Here is a 24,021-nt window from a genome sequence, read left to right as displayed (position 1 = left end):
TACCTTTGTTGTTATTGATTTTGTTGATATTGTAAGAGTCATTGTGTATCTCTTCAATATAATTTTCCGTGTTTCCTACTTACTATGCATTTCCATAAGTGTGCATTTATAAAATGCAATAAGAGAAATTCAGCCTTAATTTAAAGTACAAAATCTATCTGACGAAACAAATCACAACGAAAGGACATCACATCACATCAGATAAAAATTTAATTCGTATAATATGCAATATACATTTAGTGATTATAAGTATTTATATTCTATGTAAATTTGACAGTTAAGTGACATATAATGATATTGGTGTTCACACCAATCGTCTTTCAAGTGTCAAATTTCAATTAATTCTAAACAATATTAGGCATCCCCTATCAGTATTCAGCATCCTTTTCGCAAATTGTTGAAGAAAATTGTACGGACTAAGTTTCGTGCATTTCTTACTGTGTATCGTAAACAGTTTCATTTAAAAACAAAAACACAAGTTTGTATTTAAATTAAACAAATAATATTCCACAATAACAATCGATCTTCAACTATGTGAATAGTGTTTTAGCAAGAAAATTTTAAGTACCTTGGTAAGTGATTGATGTGCAGATGATTGTAAAAAAAATTGTATTTAATATAAAGTAACGGACGTGTTGTAGGGGAACTGGGTACATAATCTGTGCAATTTGCTATAAGTTTCGTATCTCATCAGTGTGCGCTGATTCATTCGTGATGCCATTGTTTATGTTGTGTAGGATAATTTGATTGGATTATATTTGCGGCATGTATGCTCTATTATTGAATTATGACCTGGAAAACGAAGGTCGCAAATTAAACTTTAAAATACTGTTAGTGGTTTCTTATTTTCATTTTGTTATATGATATACACATTCGAATAGGAATTATAATTCTAGCTATTTGAACAGTTGTATACTAAATCACTATCCTTGTCACACACATGTGGACATCGGACATGTGGGAATACCGGAACGGAAAGACCAGGACCTCTCGATTCTATGCTCACACATTAGCCACTGTACCAAGGAAGCGGTTCTTGGAATATAGTTGAATATTATGATGCCAGCAACATATACACTTTAGTAAAACAGCTTGATAATGAAAAAAAAACCTTTTACATTTCAAACCTAATAAATATACAGTAAATTATGGATTATAATTTAATGACCAGTTTGCTGACCTGGACATTGTAATTATTAAATAATTTAATTTGATAAAATATTTCTTGCAACTTTAACTGTATTTTTTTGATGTTTTGTAACTCAATGGGTTTTCAGCTGATTGATAATTAATTCCTTTTGTTGGTAATGGAGAGTGATGGATGTTTGTGACCTTTTCTGTAGAAGAGAATAATGATATATTTAACTAATAACAAAAATTTCAAGCATGATTACACCATTTAACATCACTGTTGAAAATAAGGTACATATACATATTAATTACCAATTGAATAAATGTTGTAGCTTCAACCATGGAGGTGTCACATTCCCTGACTCTGAATGAAACTGCATTGCAGCAGTTACCGGATGACAAGAAGCCGCATTTCATATTTGAATGGCTGCGGTTTCTGGACAAGGTTCTGGTTGCTGCACATAAGGTACATATATATATATATAAAATGCTATATATGTAAAATTTTTAGCTTATAGATTATTATTTGAATCAATTTGAATTTGTTTAAATAATTTCTTTAAAATAAAATGTTAGTAGATATGTATGAATTACATAATAATGTATAAATTAGTACTTTTATCATAAAAACTTTTAATAACCTATATTTTATGGACAAATACTTACTTTCAGTCCGACATAAAAAACTGTCAGCAAAAACTGGTGGCACAGCTGGTCAACCTTTTTAGAGAGAATCTTGGTGCCCCAGCCCGACGGGTGCTAGCTAGATGCCTAGCTACACTATTTTCGGTGGGAGATACATTTCTTCTATTTGACACTGTTAATAAGTGTAATGATATCATAAAAGTTAAGGATGATTCTCCATCGTACTTGCCGACAAGACTGTAAGTAATAAATTCTCTATTCATATTCATGTTTATTAATATAATATTTCTTTTTATGTGTATTTGATATATTTTTACAGTGCTGCTATATGTTGTTTGGGGAGTATGTATGAGAAGCTGGGTAGAATGATGGGTCGGTCATATGAGGAAACAGTGTCAACCCTGGTACGGTCCCTGAAGAGTGCTGAATCTCAAACAAGACTGGAGATTATGATTACATTAGAAAAGGTATGGTTAAATTATGAGCAAAAAATTTAGATGTATCTTATCATTGACAGTTATATAGTTAAACATACCTATGACATTTTCAATGCTGTTCAAAATTATAGGTACGTGAATTTTTATTTATTAAAGATGTTTAAAGAATGCAACATATAGAATTTTTATGCTAAGTGTTCAGTGCCAAAAATTTATTTCACATGAAAAGCCGAAATAGATTTGCACAAAATGATACCATTGTACAAAATCTAATGTGTGTAACTTTTAAGTTACTACTTTTAATTAGTGGGCACTTGAGCTGGTGGTCCGCCGGATGGTATGCGATCACAACGGCCCATGAACATTTGCACATGTAGGACCGCTGCGCATACGTTGCCCGCTTTTGAGGGGTAAAGGATAAATAATCAAATTTATTTCTATTGACGTGAGTGCCCTTTAGCGACGATCTTTCTTCGATCTTTTTATATGAGGACATAGTTACAGCGAAGGAAAAAATTCTCTAGACGTCACTAATGCATTTCTGCTCGAGAGGAAACTAAAGACAATTTGCAACATTATACAAGTTAGGTTGCCTATAGACTATAGAGTACAATAAACTTCTACTATAGTTTATTCATGCATTATCAAAAATAATAAGTACTCGGAGAATTGAGACGGTTCCGTATTCCGCAACAGATATGCGTGGGCATGGGTACAGCGGCGGGCAACGTTCTGCGCGAGGTGTCCCGCGCGGCGCGGGCGGCGCTGCTCAACGAGCGCTCGCCGCCCGTGCGCGCGGCCGCGGCCCACGCGCTGCGCAGCATGCTGCCGCTGCAGAAGCTGACGCCGGCCGACGTGGACGCGATAGCCGCCGCGTGCTTGCGAGCCGCGCATCCTAGCGACTACCAGCTTAGGTAAGGCTCTATCATCACCAAAAAATCGATCGGAGAATTGAAGTTTCTTTTTGTCATCGTTGGCAATGGTAAGCGCTAAAAACGCCCACGAATAATTGGAAAGGCGTTTTAAAGCGCACATGAAGAATTAGCACGATTGCAGGCCTTACGCATCTACAAATGGATTGCCGACTTTAAATTGGAAAGAGATTAAGAAAGGGAAGAATAAAGGAAAGGACTGGGAGGGGTAAGGAAAAGTATAGGCCTCCGACTCCTCCACACGCCGAACGAAACACAGTAGCATGCTACTATTATACGAAAGTCTTCTGTGCGTGTGTGGTACTTCCTAGGTGCGAGCTGGCCCAATTCGTGCCGAAGCGAGCTCGACTCCCACATACAAATTATGTGAAATTTCGTTAACTCGAACCGAAGAGATATGGGACTACACTTTTTAATGCTTTTGCTAATTATACAAAAAATAATAATTTATCGATAATCAAATTGTGCATGTTAAATTTTTACATTTGTACTCAGTTGGATATTTTATCAGACAAAGTACATACATAATAAAATTAAAATTCTTCAAAATAGTTTATATATTTTGTAAATCATGATATATTTTAGATGTGCTGTGGCAGAACTGCTTGGAGCTCTTATAGCCATGACTCAAGCAGGCGAGGCCACAAATCTCAACAATAAGAGTAAATTGGGAATGCAATCAGGTAAGACTTCAAGGGCATACAGGTAATGTTTTGGTTCTTGGGAGAAGCACAGAAAAATAATATTGGTGGATTTCTATGAAAATATAATAAAGCATATCGGTTTATATCGGAAAATAAATAATTGTAAAATAAATTACAACACTTGATTTGTAGTTATACTTTGAAATCGTTGTATTTTAACTACGATATCTTCTACGAACCTACTTTAAGACGATAATTACTATCTACTATGAAATATATATAATGAATAAATTAAATGAAAATATTATTGTGACTGATTGTTTTAGTACAACAAAACAAGAAAGATCCACCTAAAAATGTAGTATCGTTGGACGAAGCGTTAAATTTGTTGATGGGTGCATTTCTTCGTGGCGGCACTTCCTTTTTAAAAGGAGAAATAATTAAATCTGGTTCTGGAGTCAATAGAGAAGTGAGAGTCTGCGTGACTCATGTGAGTATGATCAGCCTTTTTATGTGTTTTACTGCCTAAACTAAAACATTTTTTATTGTTAAATAACCCAGGAACTCTTGTTGTAACATTATGAAGCATACTACTGTAACAAGTTATGTCAGATAATTGAAGTCATTTTAAATTGAACTTTAAGTGGTATGGTTTAAGAGTGCTGTTAGAATATTAGTGTATAGTATAATACACATTGAAAAGTATTTTATATTTTTTAAATTTTATTGAAAATGACACGGCACGGCAAAATGACACGGCTTCGAATCCCGCTGCGTGATAATTTTTTTTTCTATTCTTTAAATTTTCTCAAATATGTGATTGTTTTTTAGGCCTATGTGATATTTGTACAAAATATGGGCGGAGTGTGGCTGGAACGTAACATGACTACGTTTCTAGCACATGTCCTGGATTTAGTGGCTAATCCGAAAGCCGCAAGCTCCCATGTTGATGCGGTTTATTCAAGGCAAGGAACTACGCTATTATCTTTAAAAGAAGCTTTTATCATATATTTTCTAGCATTTATCTACTTATTGGCTTTTTTAGGAGTGCTTATTTTTTCTATTATTTAGTTAGTGAAGGAAAATAATTCTCTATTATTATCTTTATATATTTTATTAATATTGAGTTTAAACATATAATTTTTTTATAGAAAATGCATAAATTACATATTACGAAACACACTTGGAAAGATGCTTGGAGAGAAAGCGCAGGCGTCTGCTTGCCGCGAAATTATACAAATTGTCGCTAAACAAATGAACAGCATTGATTTCAACCCGGAGAATGCTAAGGATTGCAATCAGGTAAATTTTCTTAAATATTTTGATATATTTTTAGTTATTAGGATATTTAGGCGTGTATACATAAACTAATTAAATTATAAAAAATAATAAAATAGAGTTTCTGTTTTAGTATGAGCGATGTTTATATTTAATTTAATTTTATCACACCAGAAGCAAAGTTATGGTATGATATGACAGTGTAAAATATTGTGATACAAATTCACAAAAATCATATGTGCATCAAAGTTCATCCAAACCACTTCAGTGGTTTAAGCGTGAACAAGAGACAGACATACAGAGAAACTTTCGCATTAATAATATTTATGGGGAATTATATTTTAAAATTTCGCAATTAATTTGTTGTTTTAGGAGACATTGTTCAGTCAGCATTTGTTGGTATGTGCGTTGACGGAGGCTGGAGAACTATCACTACAACTGGGTACATCAGTACATAATCTTGTGTCTGATACATCATTGAAAATGATTGATACTATATTTACGGTATGTATTTTTTGCATTTTGAGTTTACTAGCTGTAACCCACGGCGTCACTCGCGTGTTATCTGGATGAAAAGCCTATGTGATAATCAAGACTACCAACTACCCCTGTATAAAAATTCATACAGATATGATGAGCTGTTTTCGAGATAATCCATACTTACTAATATAGGCGTTTATAATATGAATAGGTAATATTTGACAAAAAATTACTTAGGGTAGATAATACACATACATTATTTGTTTTGAAAAGTTCCGTTTTAAAGTGGACTTCATTTGAATGTATCATGCGAATAGTAAACGAATTGTTTAAATTTACCAAATTAGTTTACTCAACCAAACCAATGAAAATATTAATTTTGATAAAAAATTCATAACTCATTAGTCATAATTATCTTTTAAGGTATTAGAACATCCGTGCGTAGCCGCACGACTAGCTGCGGCGGCGGCGGTGCGGTGCGTTTGCGAGGCTCTGCCCGCGCTCATAACGCCGCTGCTGGACCGCGCCTGCGACGCGCTCGATGTGCCGAGACCCACGCCGCACCATATATCAGGTGACTTGTGAGACTAAATAACATATGCTTGGACATCCGTATTCCGTGCGGTGGGGTGCTTGTGCGTGTGCGTGCGCGTGCGCGTGTGCGTATTCATGTGCGTTTGTGATAAGTGTTATACGTGTTGTAAAGTATCACTTTTGAAGCGACGTCGCAAAAACGAAGGAGGTACTAAATTCGACTGTATTTTTTGGCTTTGTTACTTTAATGTTAGTTCAGAACTTTCCACTCTCTAAATAGTTTAGACTCTCCCAAAATAGTTGTAATTGTTTACTATAAAAGTAACGGAATATCATTTTTTCTCTCATTGACTAAAAAAAGGGTTTGCATTTCATGAATAGTTGTTTCTTGATTTATTTAATAATGAAATAAATTTGTGTGTCACCACAGCTATAATTTATTTATTAACATTTTATGTGACAATCACCTTATGATAACTTTTCATTCGCTATTTTATTATAACAGGTTATTCAGCAGCCCTCGCAGCGATCTTAGGGGCTGTTCGATCATCGCCACTTGGAGTACCTCACGGCAGAGGAAAAATAGCTTTTAACGCGGCAGAACAATTGTTACGGTCAGCCGGACAGAGTAGTCGCCTCACAGCAGCTAGGACTAACGCTGGATGGCTTATCGTAGGCGCTATTTGCACTTTGGGTAAGTACTTATTCCATCTGAACAAGTTATCTTTTGACTAATTCCGTTTTGAAATCTTTTTAATATATGAGTACTAATTGTTTACCACCGGTTGGACAAGATGTGCTTAAAATATGGTTATTAATAATATTATAACTATGTTATGACTATTCAAAAGTGCTTCTATAAGAATTCTAATTGAAAAAATAAATGTTTGAGTTTATTTTAAGAGGAATAGATACTGTGGATTATTTGTTCCTGAACAAATTTGTGTTCAATTAACTAAATTTTTTTATAATTATAGGTGTGCCAGTGGTGCGTGGTTTGTTGCCGCGTATGTTGTTGTTATGGAGAAATAGTTTCCCGAGATCGGCCAAAGAATTGGAATCCGAAAAAGCGAGAGGGGATGCCTTTACTTGGCAGGTGATTTATTTTTATTTTAACCGACATCAAAGAAAGAGGACTTTCTCAATTCAACTGCTGTTTGTGTTTGTTGCTCCAGAACTTTCGACTGGGTGAACCGATTGTGATGATTTTTTTAAGCTGGTGCCTTTCTTTTGGTCACATTAAAATTAGGTCTATCTCTGTGAATTTGAAGGTTTAGATTTTTATTAAAAATAAATGTCTTTAATTTATCATTTGAAAATTTCTTAGGATATAATATCTGTACACAGACATGATTATTAGTTTTTTTATTGTCACTTCAACATTTATTAAGATATATAATGAATACTATTTATTAGCTGTAATAGTTTACAAATGCCATGTTACGTCGTGAAAAGTAATAATATATTAAACATTTTATCTAATTTCTTTAATAAATAAAAAAGTTTTGTGATACAGTATCGCGCTTTGTTTAGAACTTAATGTTTGAGCTTACACAATTTTTTGTTGTCACATGATCCTAATATATGTGTACATGAACAAGGTGACGCTGGAAGGTCGTGCGGGCGCGTTGTCAGCGCTGCACAGTTTGCTGATACACTGCCCGTCGCTAGTGAACAACGACGACACGGCCAAGCGGCTGGCCCAGCCCATCGATGGTGCTGTCGCTGTTCTCACCAAGTATGTAATCTTTTAACCGACTTCAAAAAAAAGCGAGATTCTCCATTCAATTGTATTTTTTGTGTTTGTTAGCTTTTTGCTATGTGAAACAGGTGTAATCCCATTAAAATGATGTAGTCTAGTTTTGAAATGTCACGTGTCACATACATTTGCCGATCCGCACGTGGCCAGTGTGGTGGTTTATGGCCTGCACGCTCATAGGAGGCCTGTATCCTAGCAGTGGGAAGATATGAGAGCTGATGATGATGAACTAAATAAACACGATCCCAACAATTTATCCAGCGTGGGCGGCGTGGTGCGCAACTATGGCGGCGCACTGAAGGCGCCAGCGGCGTTGCTGCGCCTGCGCCTGTACCAGGCGTGCGGCGCGCTGGCGGCCGGCGCGCCCGCGCCGCCGCTGCTGCGCCTGCTGGCCGCCGAGCTGGCGGGCTCGGCCGACGCGAGCGGCGCCACCGTCGCCACGGGTGAGTGCGCCCGCTTGTGGAACTAACGGCACGTGCCGAAAATAAAATAAAAAATAAAATAAAATAAAATAAAAAAACAAAAGTTGCTTGTAAATTATGTTTGTGTTTGACTTTAGGTGACTATATAATACTATAAAAAATATAATACACTTAGAAGTTTAAGACTTTTTAATTTTTTTTTTATTCTAATCGTTTTTTCTTATTAAATAACTTCCATGTTCACGTAGGAATGCTGAGGCATGCGATGCATCCCCGAGATACAATACTGCTGGGTGAAGAGAGTTGGATTTATGATACAGACCATGCGGACATTGAAGAACAGGTATTATTGTATATTTCTTGTTACTTAGTTTATATGAAAACAATTATTCCACTACGTACATTTAAAAAAGAAATAATTCATTTAAATTGCTTTGTTATTGTTATAACCTAGGATTTGAAGGACATAATGTGTTAATCCCTGTTAACTCAGTAACGACGAGCAATTTATTTCTACGTGTATTGGTTATAACCTTTTTGAAACATCAGATTCTTACATGTGGCAATGACAATTTGAACAGAGTTAAGTATCAAATTTCAATTTACCCACATTCTTTTTAAATCGTTGTATCTCTTTCATTAAACGAAAATGCACTTTAATCACGAATTCAATTAGCATGGGTAGCTTTTGAAGGCTTGTAGAGGCGATCTCGTGTTAGTAACCTCTGTTAAAAATATTTTTTATATTTCAATCATTTATGTGAAATCACCGTGCCAAGTTTCAAGTAACTAAGATGAAATGGCCGCGTCAGGCCGCCAAAAATTAAAGATCCTGAATTTTTCTACTCGAATACTACTTCTATATATTGGTGATTATATAGTAATGACAAATATAACTTACAGCTAATATCACCACTAAGCGCGAGCGGGTCGTGCGCGCTCGAGCACGACCCGTGCTGCCTGTACCGCTCGCTGCGCGGCGCGCAGCCGCTGGGCGTGGCCGTCATAGACGCGTCCGTCACGCTCTTCCCGCAGATATTCTCGAAGGCCGCTAATAAACATAGGTATACTTTATATTGCTGTAAATATCTGATCTTTTGTGGGAGTCGAGCACGTTTCGGTACGAATTAAGCCAGCTCGAGTGAGTGGGGGAGCCGGAGGGCCGATTCGTTTTACGCACCCTTCCCAGTCTATTCCTTCTTTCCAATTCTTTCCTTATCCCTATCCCCTTAAAAGTGGGCAGCGCATTCGCATGGGCACTATCTCTGAGAATGTTCGTGGGCGGTGGTGATAACTTACCATCAGGCAAACTCCCAGCTAAGTTGGCCGCTTATGGCATAAAAAAGACAAAAATGTGTATCTGATCCGATAGCGATCAACTAAAAGTTGATCAAATTATAATATCTTGTAAAGTCTTAAACAGTTTCTCGATACGTGCGCAGCAAATTTCTCTAAATATCTATGGTAAATATTTATTTTTTTGTATTATTTCAGACAGCAAATGCTAGAGCATTTTGCCGAGTGCATTAAGATGTCGAAGGGAACTCGTCAAGAGGCTATTCAAATAAATGTGTACACAGCGTTGTTGTTGGCCTTGCGTACACTCGCAGAAATGAAAACTTCTCTGGGTCAAGATGCTGTGAAAACCACCTGTACTGAGCTTATTATTGTAAGTGATTATGACATGGAGAGCCAATAGTTTTGTTTATTTATCATTTTCTGAAAAAAGATCTTGTTTTTTTTTTAATATTGCTCGAAAAAATTAAAATAATAAATTCAGGTTTTATGAGTAAGAAAGCCAATTATGAAAAATACTAGATGCACCTGAATTTATTCTTTTACATCTTCTATGTTTCATTTAAATCCACCCTATTATTTTTATTAACATACCTATATACGTTTTAAAATGTCTTTGTCCTAACTATCCAGGCGGGTCTATCGGCAAACAGCGCCACAGTCCGAGCCGCAGCCGCTTCATGCGTGGGCCGACTCTGCGGCTGCGTCACCGAAGCCGAGAGCCAAGCGCTCAGCGAGCGCGTTATAGCGCTGGCGAGAAGCAGCGCCAACCGTCCAGCGCGTGCAGCCGCTGCAGCCGCTGTAGGCGCGGTGCACAGGGCGCGGGGCGCCGCTTCAAGCGCTGCGGCGCTGCCGGTGCTGAGGGCTTTGGCGCAGGATACATCTGCGGTCGATGTACAAGTGAGTTTGGAAAATTTAACTATACTATCTCACTATCTGACTACATGAACATAGTTTTATGAAAAAATCAGGCTTTTAATGCTATCGTTTATTTGCATGTATCATTAATACGATGGTAATTGTGGGTAAACAAGATGCGCGTCATTCACTGGAGGTTTCTCGTCTCCAGGAGTGGGCGATCAATGGACTCTTGTCCGTTTCTAACGATTCATATCTATGTATATTTCTAGAAGGTAACAAACGCGTCCGGACCGATGATTTCAATCATTTTTACCTCGATATTGAACAAATATTTTTCGTTTCAGAAAAGAGCGCATATAAAACGTAAAAGTAATACCAACAGTGTGTATGGGGCGATGGTGACGACTTAATATCAGATGGTCTATATTACATACCCGTTTCACCCGCGTAAGTCCGTATCCAGTAGGAATATCGGGATAAAAATTTAATTGGATTGTCCAGCTATCTACGTACCAAATTTCATTGCAATCGGTTCAGTAGTTTCTGCGTGAAAGAGCAAGCACACGCATTTATAATATTAGTAGGAGGTAGGATATTAGTATGATATAGGTAGTTATTTAAAAAAAAATGTTTGATTGTAGGTGTGGGCGATCCACGGGCTGTCGGTGGTGGTGGACGCGTCGGGGCCGATGTTCCGCGGGCACGCGGAGTGGGCGGTGGGCGCGGCGCTGCGGCTCGCGTTCGGCGCGGCGCCCGCCGGCGCGCCGCTGCACCGCGCGCTCGCCCGCCTGCTCGCCGCGCTCATCACCGCGCTCGGCCCCGACCTGCAAAGTATACATATATATCACTATAGAACAGGCTTTTAGTTCGTGTATTATGCACTTATTCAATCAAACACATTGTGCTGCCAACAAAAACATAAAAAATAAACTTATGCTATAAAAAAGAAGATACAGCACAGAACGCGACCATGTATGACTCTTTAAAAAAGTAAACATCTATACAGAGACAACATGGTTCAGTGAACTAAAAGACTGTTTTATTTAGATTTAATGTAAACTAGATGCTCGTCCCGACTCCGTCCGGATATCAAGATTCCTGTTTTATCCCAAAGGAGCATTTTATCGGGATAAAAAGTATCCTATCACCCAAGTCAGCTCATACCCTGTCTGTATACAAATCTTCATCAAAATCCGTTCAGTGGTTTCAGTATCATGGACGGACAAACATCAAACAAACAAACTCACATTTATAATAATAGTGTGATGTCATATGACAATAACATATCTAGTGCAGAAAAAGCAGATTGCTAAATATGTATTATATCACGACTTGATGTATTCCATAACACGTTTACGGATCGTTTTCGATCGTGATTGTTGGTACTAATCTTAATAACTCGGTCAAATAGAAAATGAAATTTAACAATAAAGCGTTGGATAGCCAATTTATCCAGATAGGCAATATTGCAATTTCACGCTAAGACCGCATAATTAGATAAAGTGTACGTGAAAACAACTACCGCCACGGGCACACCTAATAAATAGTAAATGATACGAGCACGCTCTATAAGTACATCTATATGTTATGGCCGTATGTGACGTGCAGCGTGCAGCGGCGCAGTGGGGCGGTTCGTGTGCGCGTGCGCCGCGCTGCAGGAGAGCGGCGCGGGCACGGGCGGCGCGCGCGCCGAGGCGGCCGGCTGCATGCAGCAGCTGCAGATGTTCGCGCCGCAGCACATCACCGCGCACGCGCTCGTGCCCGCGCTCTGTGTGAGTGCGCTTTTATAGTTGGTATCTAGGGTTGTTTTAGAAATTAAAAGCTTTTAAACGGATTTTAAACGCGATTAGTTCATTATAGTATTATAGCAGTCTCCCCGTGACCACGCTCGCTGTAAAGTGTTCGAAACGTCGGATCAATAATATAATGAATAAATCGCGTTTAGAATCCGTTTAAAAGTCTTTAATTTCTAAATGTATAATACTTGCGTAAAATCAAACACAAGAAAATACTAGGATTGTTTTGTAATGGGAAAATAGTATTATAAATATTTTGGCAAAAATACGGTGTATATCATTTTTGAATTATACTATTAAATGTTGCCAGTAATCCATGCCGATTATATAAAGCTGAAGTGTTTGCTTGTTAGAACGCGCTGATCTCGGAAACTACTAGACCGATTTAAAAAATTGTTACACCGTTCGATATGTACATTGTATGTGATCCCTAAAAGCTACAGGCTCTATAAATGAAATAGATATTATAAAAAATCTAGAAATCTTTTTATATGATTAATTAATTGTACACTCGTTTTAAGGCTTTAATTTATATGAAGTATAAATTTAGTATGATGAGTTATAAACTCAAACATTATTTAATTAGGTATTCTGTTCTTATTTTAGCGTGACTTATCATCCCCGGAGCTGTCAGTTCGTCGGGCGGCATTGTGCTGCCTCAGACAGCTGTCGCAGCGGGAAGCAGCTGAAGTCTGCAAATATGCTATGTTGGCGAAGGACCATGTGCCAGTTAAACCATATTGTGGTATGTGTAAATATTTTATAATTTTTTTCTCACGTCTAATCTTATATAATCTCATAGAGTTGTTGTTGTAAACATAACCATTTGATTTTTAGAGGGTTGAGGCTTAATCCAAATTTCTCTCGAGCCCATGTTCATATTACAAAAAAAAAAAAAAAATATATATATATATATATGTATATAGTGTTTCTTTTATATTTTATTGGTTAAAAGTGTTATGAGTATGGCAGAAATTTCACTTTTAAACACATTGTTTAGTATTTTCTTGTGTTTGAATTTACGCGAGTATTATACATTTAGAAATTAACGACTTTTAAACGGATTCTAAACGCGATTTATTCATTATATTATTAACCCGACGTTTCGAACACTTTACAGCGAGCGTGGTCACAGGGAGACTGTACATTATTTAACTTTGCTATTCAACTATTTTGTCAACAGTTTTGTGTACACAGTTTTTATTTAAATTCCAAAATATAGTATATAATAATCATGTTTTTATCAATCCCCAGGTGTAGTAATAACAGAGACAGGCCTTCCCGGGGCGCTGTTCGCGTACTTGGACACAGAGAGGGACGAGAGTGCGATATCATATGCCCGGGACACACTCACCTGCTGCTTGCTCGCCGCTGCTGCCAACGGCACCGTGAAGGATTGGCTCGCGTTGGCTAAACGAGTGCTCACCGTTAAACTTGGTGAGTAGTAATTTATTCACCAATGGGAGACTTGTATAAAGATTTTGTACTGGGTCTTCGAAGATTTTGATTAATGGTAAATATAGATGTTTGTTTGAAATTCATCGATTATGTATATTATTCATCGGGTGATTGATTTTCGATAGATGGCGCTGTATTAAATATGTGATATGTATGACAATTACTGTTATTTTACTTGTCCACGCGAGTGAAGCCGCGGATGTAAAGCTAGTGTACAATATTGGGAGAGATTGGTCGATTTTCAATATGCTTTTAGGGCATTTTTTGACGTTTTTAAGAATTAATTAATCGAATGTTTTTACCTATCAGAGGATAGCAACAACCCGGACACTGACGACCTTGAAGGCGATGACGACCAGGCTGAGTTCCACGCGGAGTCTGAGCAGTCTACCCATCCCGCTGTTCAGCCGAGGTGGCCTACACGGGTCAGTGTTCAATCGCACATGAATAAATAATGTTTTAATACTATTAAAAAGTGATTATAACTTTACAGAAAAAAAAATGTATTTATTTTTAGATTGTTCAAGAATAAACTTAATTCTTGTGCTTATTTGTAAGTATTTTTATTACTTCTTAGGTGTTTGCAATGGAGTGTATTCAGAAAATAATGTCGGCTTGCGAAGCTACCGGTGAAGCAGCGCACTTCGATCTTGTTAAAGCGAAGGAGAAGTTACAGAAAGATCCTTCAGGTATTTTATGTTGATGTTTTTAATGTATAACAACTCGTTAATGTTATTTGCAGCTTGATCTTTTATTCTCTTGATCTTGGCGGGTTTTTAAGGGTTTTATACTTCTGTTTTAGGTCGGTACTAAACACTTAATCAGTATATTGAATATTTAACTTCATAACATCACAGAGTTTCGATTTCAGACTAAAAAAATTAAAAGTTGTATGAATCAACAATATTTTTAGAATAAATTTCGATCTCTTGTCAAATTGATGATTTTTTTTTTCCAGGCGATTACCTCTCTCTGCATCTATCAGACTTGGTTCGTATGGCGTTCGTCGGCGCGACTGGCGAGTCGGACGCACTAAGGCTATGTGGGCTAAAAACTCTCCAGATGATCATACAGCAATACGCGAGGGCTCCTGAACCTGACTTCCCGGGACATTTGCTGATGGAGCAGTATCAGGCTCAGGTTTGTTTGGAACAAAAAGATTTTCACTAGCATTAAGGTGTTTTAGCCAATTTTTAAATTGTATATACTTAAAGTAAATTATACAATCAACACGCAAAAAATTATAAATATAATATATATTTTATTAATATTAAAATTATATTGTATATATATTACTAGCGGTCCGTCCCGGCTTCGCCCTTGGTACATATATAGCCTATAGCCTTCCTCAATAAATGGGCTATGTAACACTGAAAGAATTTTTCAAATTGGGCCAGTAGTTCTTGTTATATAGTTAGTATAGATATTTATAGTATGTTTTTCTTCCATTACTAAATTAAAGTTCTTAATTTCTACATGCCGTAATCTTTGCTTTCTTTTGGCGTTCAGTTTTGGTTAAAATAAGACTGAGTCCTATATAAGGAGAGAATTGATATTGTTGAAGTGTAGAGACAAAGTGTAGTGTCAGACATACTATGATTAGACACCTAAAAAATTAAGCGCTGGTTTCGTCTGTGTCAGTGTCTGGATATGTTCTATTTAGCGTATACGTTGAAATGCCAAACAATGTATTAAAATATACGTCAAATACGCTATGAGAAACATCGTCAGCAAGTGGCGAAACTGTTCTTAGTAAAGATAAAAACGTATTTATTAAACAGGTGGGCGCAGCGGTACGGCCAGCGTTTGCAGGTGATACAGCATCCCATGTTACAGCTGCCGCTTGTGACGTATGTTCCGCTTGGATTGGTTGCGGTGTTGCCAGGGATATAAATGATTTGCGCAGGTGAGTGTTTAGGATGACTAATTAAGGGGTTTCTTTGAATGTTGTAACTGCAGAAAACTTAACATTGTGCTATCGATTTAATTGTTCTTCACCAGTAAATCTTCTTGTAGCGGTTATATGTTTCTTGCCTATGAATACCATTTAACGTAAGTATTGGACTATAAAAAAACATTGTAATTCGTTATAGTTAGGAATTGTCCAAATTCATTGTCCAACTAACTCGGTTCAAATGGATAATAAATATATACACATAGTTAATTTGAGGTTACGTAAATATTTCAGAGTCCATCAGCTGCTAGTTTCCAGTTTGGATAAATTGAATAAGAAAGGAAATACGACTCTAATATACAATGAGAGTATGGCGACATTGGAAAAGCTGTCTATTCTGAAAGCGTGGGCTGAAGTAAGTCAATCAATTCAATCACGTAATGTTTATTTTCTCTCTCTCTCTCTCTCTCTCTCTTTATGACTCTCTTTATGTCTCTCTTATATTATATTATTTCAAATTCTACAATGCAATTTTATTTAATTCTTTGAGTACACTTAAGTATCAAATTTCTAGGTGTACATAGTAGCAATGGTGAGCAACGACAGCGCACCAGGTAGCTACGTCAAGCATCTAGACACCAAACAGGTCAACAACAAAGTGGAAATAGCTAAATGGCGGAACCAAGTGATGCAGAACAACAATGAATTGGATAATTCGGTCATCGATCAGGAGGATGATGAGTATGGCGAGTTCGAATCCAAGGGCGAGAGCCTGCTGAAGCTGGTCGAGCCGGAGTTGGAGAGTCTGAGCGAGAATTGGCTCGCTGCGTTGAGGGATCATGCGCTACTGAGCTTGCCGCCTGGTGAGATTTATTTTGTGTTGACATAGAATTAATAGACTGCCTGCCTTCACATATTATAAATTTTTTCTTGAAATATAATTACAATTACATTTTACAATTATAAATGAATAATTGCAAAATAAAAACTAATTTAAACCTATGGATGAAAAATATTACTTTAGTTTTTTTACTGGCATTACTAATTTGCCCTCTATTTTAGTTGTTATGCGAGCATAGTACAAACTTTTATTATTAACCGACTTCAACGAAAGGAGAAATTTTTCAATCGGACCGTATATGTTAGAAACCTGATGTTCTCTTCCAACCTTTACGTCTAGTTCAATTCAGTTATAATAATTAAATTTGCTACCGCAGAGTTCGCGTCGCAGCTGCCGCACGGCGGCGGCGCGTTCTACGCGGCGGAGACGGCGGAGGCGTCGCGCGCGCACTACGCCACCGCGTGGCCCTCGCTGCTGTACGCCGCCGCGCTGCGCTACAACGCGCACTACGCCGCCGCGCGCGCGCACCCGCACCCACCCCCGCCACCGCCACCGCACCCGCACGCAGGTACGGCTCGACGGAACACAAGTGGGGTTTCAGTCGGTAGAAATTTGACTCAACCCACGACTTCCCCCACAAGATTTCCCCACTATAAAAAAAGGTACTGAAGCGCCTTGTGTTCACCAGTCGTCGAACCCGTGTTGTAGCACTACAGTGCTACTCTAATCAACAGATTAGAAGGGTTGTTTTACAGGTTTAATGCGATACAGTGTGTTCCAAATAAGGCGGAATACTAATTGATGTATGAATTGATTATATCTCATAGTGTGAATGAAAAATACTAGTGTTAAATTTTATCTGTGTGCATTGCCATTTTTCATAACTAATTATCTATGTGATATGCTGTCGCTCATGAAGATATTTTGTTTGAGAATGATTCATTCGAAAATTATTTCCTTTTTTAATTTTTTTTACAGAAAATTCTGATAACAGTGTTGATAACAAAACGACAAAATCGGAGAATGGAAACTTTGAATTCTATGAACCAGTTGACGAAAGATTCCACCTTCTTTTTGGTAAGTTTTTATATTATTGAACTTTTGTCTACTTTTGTATCTATGAAATTTTAATGAAGTTACTAAAGTTATATGAAATTACCAAAAAAAAAAAAGTGTCAATAATTAAATACTATACACTTCACTACAATTTCACTTCTTTCATAATACACTACACTTACTATAATACACTTTAAAACAAATATAAATACTGTTAATTAATTTAGCAGCATAATTTTTCCCATTTCCCAGGTATTTGCATGGAAGCGCTATGTGCACAACGCGACATGAGCGTGGACAATACAATATCCGTGCTGTTGTCTCTAGTTACCTTACTAGATGCGCCCGAAAATAGAGCTCGTCTTCTTAAAGACAGGTTTGTTATAGTAAATATATTATTGGCTTTCAGAATTACCCGGTGCTTTCTGAAATATATTTTTTAGAAAGTATCCTATATCATGTATCCTATATTATGATCATTTCTGATTTCCTTCATTGAATTTCCTTCAGGGCGTTAGCGATAGAATTATGTCAGATAATACATCGCACCGGTTTAACACAAGAGAGCATTGAAGCTTTGCTGTTGGCTGCTGATGTTTTGCAACTGGTCATAGTTGGCGCTAGAGAGCAGTTACATGAGCAAATGCAGCAGAAAATTAAAGGTTTGTTCTATTATATAAAATATTATATTATTGAAAAAACAGGTGTTTATATGAATAATTGATGATCTTTCTCAGTTGTACTGTAAAAAAGTGGATTTTTTTTTATTATTTTTGGTGTACTTTTTTGTATGTTCCTTCTTGTAGTTAGTGTAAAAAATTTGCTCTCAAAATCGGTTGCGTAGTTTTGAAGATTTAAGCATACAGCCTGACAGAAAAGCGACTTTGTTTTATACTATGTAGTGGATTTTGTCGGTCAAAATGATTCATTATTTCCAGAACTAGCTCCAAACGAGCCGGAGGGGTCGATCCCGCAATCCGTGCTGGAAGCCGTGCACACGCTCGGCGAGGGGGGCCCCACCGGAGACCTGCCCCCCGGCAAGTCGCTCGTGTTCGCCTGCCTCGAGGTGTGCCTGTGCCTGCTGGTGCGCCGCCTGCCCACCCTCAGCCCGCTGAAGCAGGAGGGCCGGGTGGGGGTCATCGGGGTCAGGAGGGGGCTCGGGGTCCACGGGGACACTCTGCTCGTCAAGAGCATGATGTCCATGTCGGAGCTCGCCTCGCTCACTAGTCCGCAGGGTGACTGAATTTATTTTAGAACAAAGAATATGACAAAGAGTACTTCTAAATTTTGTTGTTAAAAATTATACTATTGCGTTTGCGATTACTTTATAACAATTAGGCTGATTTTACGCAAGCAGTTTTTATTTTAATATGTTACAAATCTTGAAGATTCACTGTTCTTCCTTCTTTTTTATTTTGCAATAAAAAAGCAAGTTCTTGGGAAATGCGTTGACGATAGTGACACTCGAAGATAGTGTGTGATACATTACAATACATGAAAAAACGATGTAAATTCGACGTTCGAGGTTATATAATTTTTAAAGAATTCAAATCATCTTAATTCTTAAGTTCACTTTTCCCCTTCCACAGGCGCCCTGTCCGTGCTACCGAGCGTGCTGTACATAGCGACGGAGGTGCTGCGTGTCGGCGGCGGCGACGGCACGCCGAGCGACGCGGCCGTGCTCGTGCTGCAGCGCGCGGCCGAGTGCCGCAGCGCGCGGCTCACGGACGATGCGCGCGCGCAGCACGACCGCCTGCTGCACTCTACGCTGGCCAAACTCGTGGAGAGGGTTAAGACTGGTATGGGTTTGTTTGGAAATTGTTCTAGTTTTGTTTTTAATGTAATTCGGTAGGGTCAGTGCACGCTCACAAATTAAAAGTTGCGTTTTTGAGTGGATTATGATGTATGAATGGGATGTGGGATTGGAAAATTGGATATTTAACTGTTCGAACGATTTGACACAATCCTAAGACTTCTCGAATGTCCGATCGAAATAGTGTAAATTCTGTTTAGGTTGTATCCATAGTCCTAGCCAAGTGATAACCTTTTTAACATAAAACTCAATTGCCTTCAAATTGTCGGAATTAGATCACATCCAAATGTAACCACTCGGTACCCACTACCTATCAAATAAAAAACGATACATCAAAATCAGCTCACCCAATCGAAAATTCTGAGGTAACAGAGCCAAAAAAAAAACAGTGAAATCGACAACCTCCTTTTCTGAAGTCGGTGCGTGTTTCCAGACGACAGCGAGCAGCGCATAGAGAGCGTGTGCGGCGCGCGCGCCATGTCGGCGCTGCTGGCGCGCGCGCCGCCGCTGCCGCTGCTGCACTACCCCTGCATCAACCACCTGCGCCACTGCCTCGACACCAGAGACAACGAGGTGCCCGCCCCCCCTTCCAGCTCTCTGCCGGATGCAGCGCTAGTAGAACGTCAATTGCCAATATATATATACACTAGCTGCACCCGGCAAACGCTGTTCTGCCTTATTCTTATCATTTAGGGTTATAAAAAATAGATGTTGGCCGATTCTCATAGATACCGGATAAGCACAAAAAATTTCATCAAAATCGGTCAAGCCGTTTCGGAGGAGTATGGCAAACAAAAAGGTATTTTATATATTAGATATATAGAAATATAGATTTTTAGGCGTCATATTATATCATATACTTGTCTATTGTAATAAAGGGATATCGTTGCTTGCGTATTTTTTATGGAAACAGTAAAAATATGCTAGAGGTCCGCTCCGAAATCGACCGTGGAAATTTTGAAAACCGTTGAGTAATTCGTGAGATTCGCATTCAAACAAACAATATTTTTTTACTAAATTAAATACTGTAATAACGTTTAACTAGAAATAATTCTGACAACCCTGTGAGTTAGCGCAAAAGCGGGCGATTAAGAGCGTATTCACATATTTCCGATAAAAATCGTTCCGATCCGGCCATTCGCTCGAAAGTTTCACACAGGCACAGTTTAGACACACACTATATCGTCCGATAACTCACGGCTATCCGATGTCCAATATCGGATCGGACAATATGAAAGACAGACACATAACTCATACATTATCCTCCGATATCGGATCGATTCCTCTGAAAACGCTTTAATTCGTGGAGAAGTTTATATATATATATGTCGCGGCGCAGATGTTCGCGTCGTGCTGCGGCGTGGTGCGCGCGGTGTGGGGCGGCGGCGCGGCGGCGGCCGTGGCGTGGTGGGCGCGCGCGCTGGCGGCGCGGCTGGCGGCGCGCGCGGCCGCCGCGGCGCACGCGCCCGACGCGCCGCTCGCGCGCGCCGCCACCGCCGCGCTCGCCGCGCTCTCCGACCTGCTGCGGGCGGCGCCCGACGACGCGCGTGAGTGCACCCCGCCTCGCTCCCTTACCCGCTGCTCCGCAAGGCGGCTGTCGAACTATCTCTATAACGAATTTCATCCAAATCGGTTCAGCGGTTTTGAAATGAAATAGAGACAGCCGGATAGAGTTCGTTTGGCATTGGATATACAATATCTATTCTTGCCTTAGTCGAGCTACACGAGCGACCCGTACATGGCCACAGAAGATAATTTAATTAGTAAAACAAAATAACCCACTAATAGTTTTGAATCAACAGTGCAAATTTATATAACATCAGTTTAAAAAAAATAAATGTACATGAAATATGTACTTATCTCAAATTATTTTCTTTTAATGTCGTATTAAATTATATAACATCTGTTGTGCTGCTATAGATGATCCTCATAAAGGTAAGATAAACTTGCGAATAAGTTAAAAGAAAAAGTCGAATATATAGCTTGGCGAACAGTCTGTACTATACAGAAAACTTCTTTATATCTGTCAATATGTGAAGTATATTCTGTTATTGTTTATATCAAACTCAAAAATTTATTTGTTCAATTGTATTTTTTTTTAAAGCATTTTAGAATTGCCATAATATTTTTGTAGATTCTTGTTGTCTATGTTTGATTGTCGTTATCACTATATTTTTAAGAAATATTTTTTAAGTATTCCAACCATCAGATACTAAAAATAAACAATATGCGTTATGTTCACAGGCGTCCAACTGCTATGGATTCTCGTGCCCATCGTGATATCGTACCTGCGCGAAGGCAGCGCGCTCACGAGCGCGGCGCCGCACGTCCGCTCGCTGCACGAGTTCGCACTCAACTGGCTTATGAAGATCGGCCCGCAATACCCGCAGGTATTTGTTTGAATACCCACAATTTTGACAATGTTTTTTTGTTCCTATGTTATATGATTCTATTTGTATGATTTTTATTATTGCTTTTATTTACAATTTTCAAGTAAATAAATTTAATGGCAAAGAAAAGCTATATGATCTAATTTATATCAAGGCCTTCAGTGTTAACTATAAAGAGACTAATCCAGTTACAAAAAGTTTAATATTGACATCATAGTTGTTTATTTCACTATGATTTGCATTACGGCACTAAAAGCATAAAAATTTCAAATTCAGTGAAACAATTTTAATATGATATGTAGATTGCTTTATCTTGTATATATTCCAGGAATTCAAAACGATAATGCAACAATCCTCCGAGCTTCGTACTAAATTAGAAAATGCAGTGAAAGCGGGGCAAAGTGTTCGCGGGCAAACCGGCGCCCAGACGCGGGCCGTGTTCGAGTCCAGACCCAACAAACCCGCCATACAACTGAAAACTGACTTCAGTGACTTCAGATAAATGTATAACTAAGAGAAAGGAGATAAAACTTTTAACTAAACTTGAAAGAGTTTATTAATCACGTCATGTTTTTTAACATCTACTTGGCGATACTTTTCCATGGTAATTTCGTTAGGTAATTAATGGTCAATCTCTTAGTAAATAGATATATTTTTATTAGAATAATCTTAAATTGTCATAACTATGAGGTCTAAAAGTATTGTAATGAATTCTTTATAAAATTATATACTCAAAATAAATGTGAATTAAAATTAAGTACATGTGGTGTCTAATGTAAATCAAAAACAATTAGATATCGTTAGCATGTGTACTTGAAAAGTAGAAAGTTAAATAAGTTTTAGAAGTGGGAATGATGTGATATTTTCTTTGGTTTTATGTCAGTAGGACACATTTGCGATTTGAATTAAACTATATTAATTACTATGTTATGTCATATTTACGTTTAAAGTGTATCTGCATAAGTTATGTTCTCGATAAATTATTTTATAATTATGCACGTTTAATTTCACATTGTTGCTTGGATTTAAAAATATAACATATTTTTAGTTGCTTATATTATAATTGTATTTTATCACTTATTATCTGCACTAATGTTTAATTTGATAATTATGTTATTTTTCAAGTTTGATTCTTCGTAATGTCACATTATTTGTATTAATTCCCTTATATTTAAAAGTCTCAAATATGACAAATTGTAATTTTGTTAAATAGACAAAATCGCGAATATATTCATATAAAATATACGGCGTAAACAAGTCATTTTAAAAATAGGACTTCTCAATCGGACATTTTTTTAATTTGCCATTTAACTTAATAATAATTGACACATGTAAGGTTCCTATAAAAATAATTGACAATATTAAATTAGTAAAGACTTAATAGTGTGTCGGTGAATGCAATAAGCGACTGATGTCCCACAAAACTTTTCGTTCGAAAAATGTATAATAGTGAATTATTAGTTAGATTATTATAACAATGAAATAGCTGTGTTGTTCCGAAAAGTCGATGTATAGACGATAGGTGTAAGTTACAATAAATATTTTATTTCTTAGATAATATAACGTTATGATTATATTTATAGAACTATATAATTAGGCATATTGTAGTACTCACTACTGGAACTAATAAAAATGTGACTTGTCAGTTATTCCAGTAACACCAGTAAGAGAAAATAATTAATATTTAAAAGCCTGGGGCTAAAAGTGCCAAGCAAAATTTTTTGAATTATACGTAATATTACAGATAATAACTGATTGTAATCTGCAGTTTTACATAATCATAGTTTAACTTTTGTCAAATTTACAATAAGTAGTTTTCTTATACGCACCAGGCTGTAAAATTTACATAGATTAAAACAATTATAGACAGTTATATAAACGTCAATGATATAGTCTGTGGTAGTAAAAACTAAGTATATCGAATATATAATAGAAAAATATTTATAAATGATGTAATAGAGAGCTTGGCTCTAAAATAAATTGTATTGTAGAATTTATATTAATAAATTTTTAGGACACTAAAACAAAATACAAATGTGTTTATCCTTATTTTATGCTGTTTATTTTAAATTTGTATCTGGAATGCCGAATCATATTCCTATAAAGCACTGCCTTTGTCTTTAAATGAGGCTTGATTCCGTAACACTAGTTTTTAATGTACTATTAACATATACTATTATCTTTAGATAAGGATATTAATCTAAATAAATGTATGAAGAATAAGTGTCTTTAATTTAATGACCTTTTTAGACGACTACAATAAAGTAGCTTATCATTTCAATGTGTATGTACCGTTTTTATCACACAGTTTTTGGATATGTAAGTTTAGTATTTATCCTTAAAATAAAACTAAT

The 24,021-nt window shown here is 37.4% G+C and overlaps 1 protein-coding gene across 2 annotated transcripts; it reads left to right on the top strand.

The window, feature by feature from the left end:
* The first annotated feature begins 330 nt into the window (after positions 1 to 330).
* On the top strand, positions 331 to 23,890 carry LOC119828898 (HEAT repeat-containing protein 5B). Of its 2 annotated transcripts, XM_038351204.1 has the most exons (40): positions 331 to 572; positions 1,464 to 1,597; positions 1,804 to 2,015; positions 2,096 to 2,243; positions 2,910 to 3,127; positions 3,731 to 3,828; positions 4,116 to 4,279; positions 4,621 to 4,754; positions 4,941 to 5,091; positions 5,440 to 5,571; positions 5,971 to 6,121; positions 6,587 to 6,775; positions 7,059 to 7,177; positions 7,683 to 7,819; positions 8,102 to 8,283; positions 8,511 to 8,605; positions 9,166 to 9,326; positions 9,757 to 9,931; positions 10,192 to 10,458; positions 11,061 to 11,250; positions 12,028 to 12,191; positions 12,822 to 12,960; positions 13,470 to 13,652; positions 13,983 to 14,098; positions 14,251 to 14,362; positions 14,632 to 14,813; positions 15,455 to 15,579; positions 15,862 to 15,982; positions 16,142 to 16,430; positions 16,785 to 16,976; positions 17,387 to 17,485; positions 17,717 to 17,840; positions 17,975 to 18,126; positions 18,403 to 18,699; positions 19,054 to 19,263; positions 19,711 to 19,850; positions 20,617 to 20,824; positions 21,198 to 21,212; positions 21,522 to 21,667; positions 21,996 to 23,890. In XM_038351204.1, exons 2-40 carry the CDS (start codon positions 1,472 to 1,474, stop codon positions 22,167 to 22,169), a joined length of 6,237 nt encoding a protein of 2,078 aa, XP_038207132.1. In that variant the 5' UTR covers positions 331 to 572; positions 1,464 to 1,471; the 3' UTR covers positions 22,170 to 23,890. The 2 variants fall into 2 exon arrangements, with proteins under 2 accessions (XP_038207132.1, XP_038207133.1); XM_038351205.1 differs by lacking the exons at positions 331 to 572; positions 21,198 to 21,212 and having other exon boundaries at positions 1,472 to 1,597.
* Positions 23,891 to 24,021: the final 131 nt, after the last annotated feature.

This window comes from Zerene cesonia, chromosome 9 (genome assembly GCF_012273895.1).
Source record: "Zerene cesonia ecotype Mississippi chromosome 9, Zerene_cesonia_1.1, whole genome shotgun sequence".
NCBI lineage: Eukaryota > Metazoa > Arthropoda > Insecta > Lepidoptera > Pieridae > Zerene > Zerene cesonia.
Note: the sequence above shows the minus strand (reverse complement) of the source record. Positions and strands in the feature narration are given on the sequence as shown.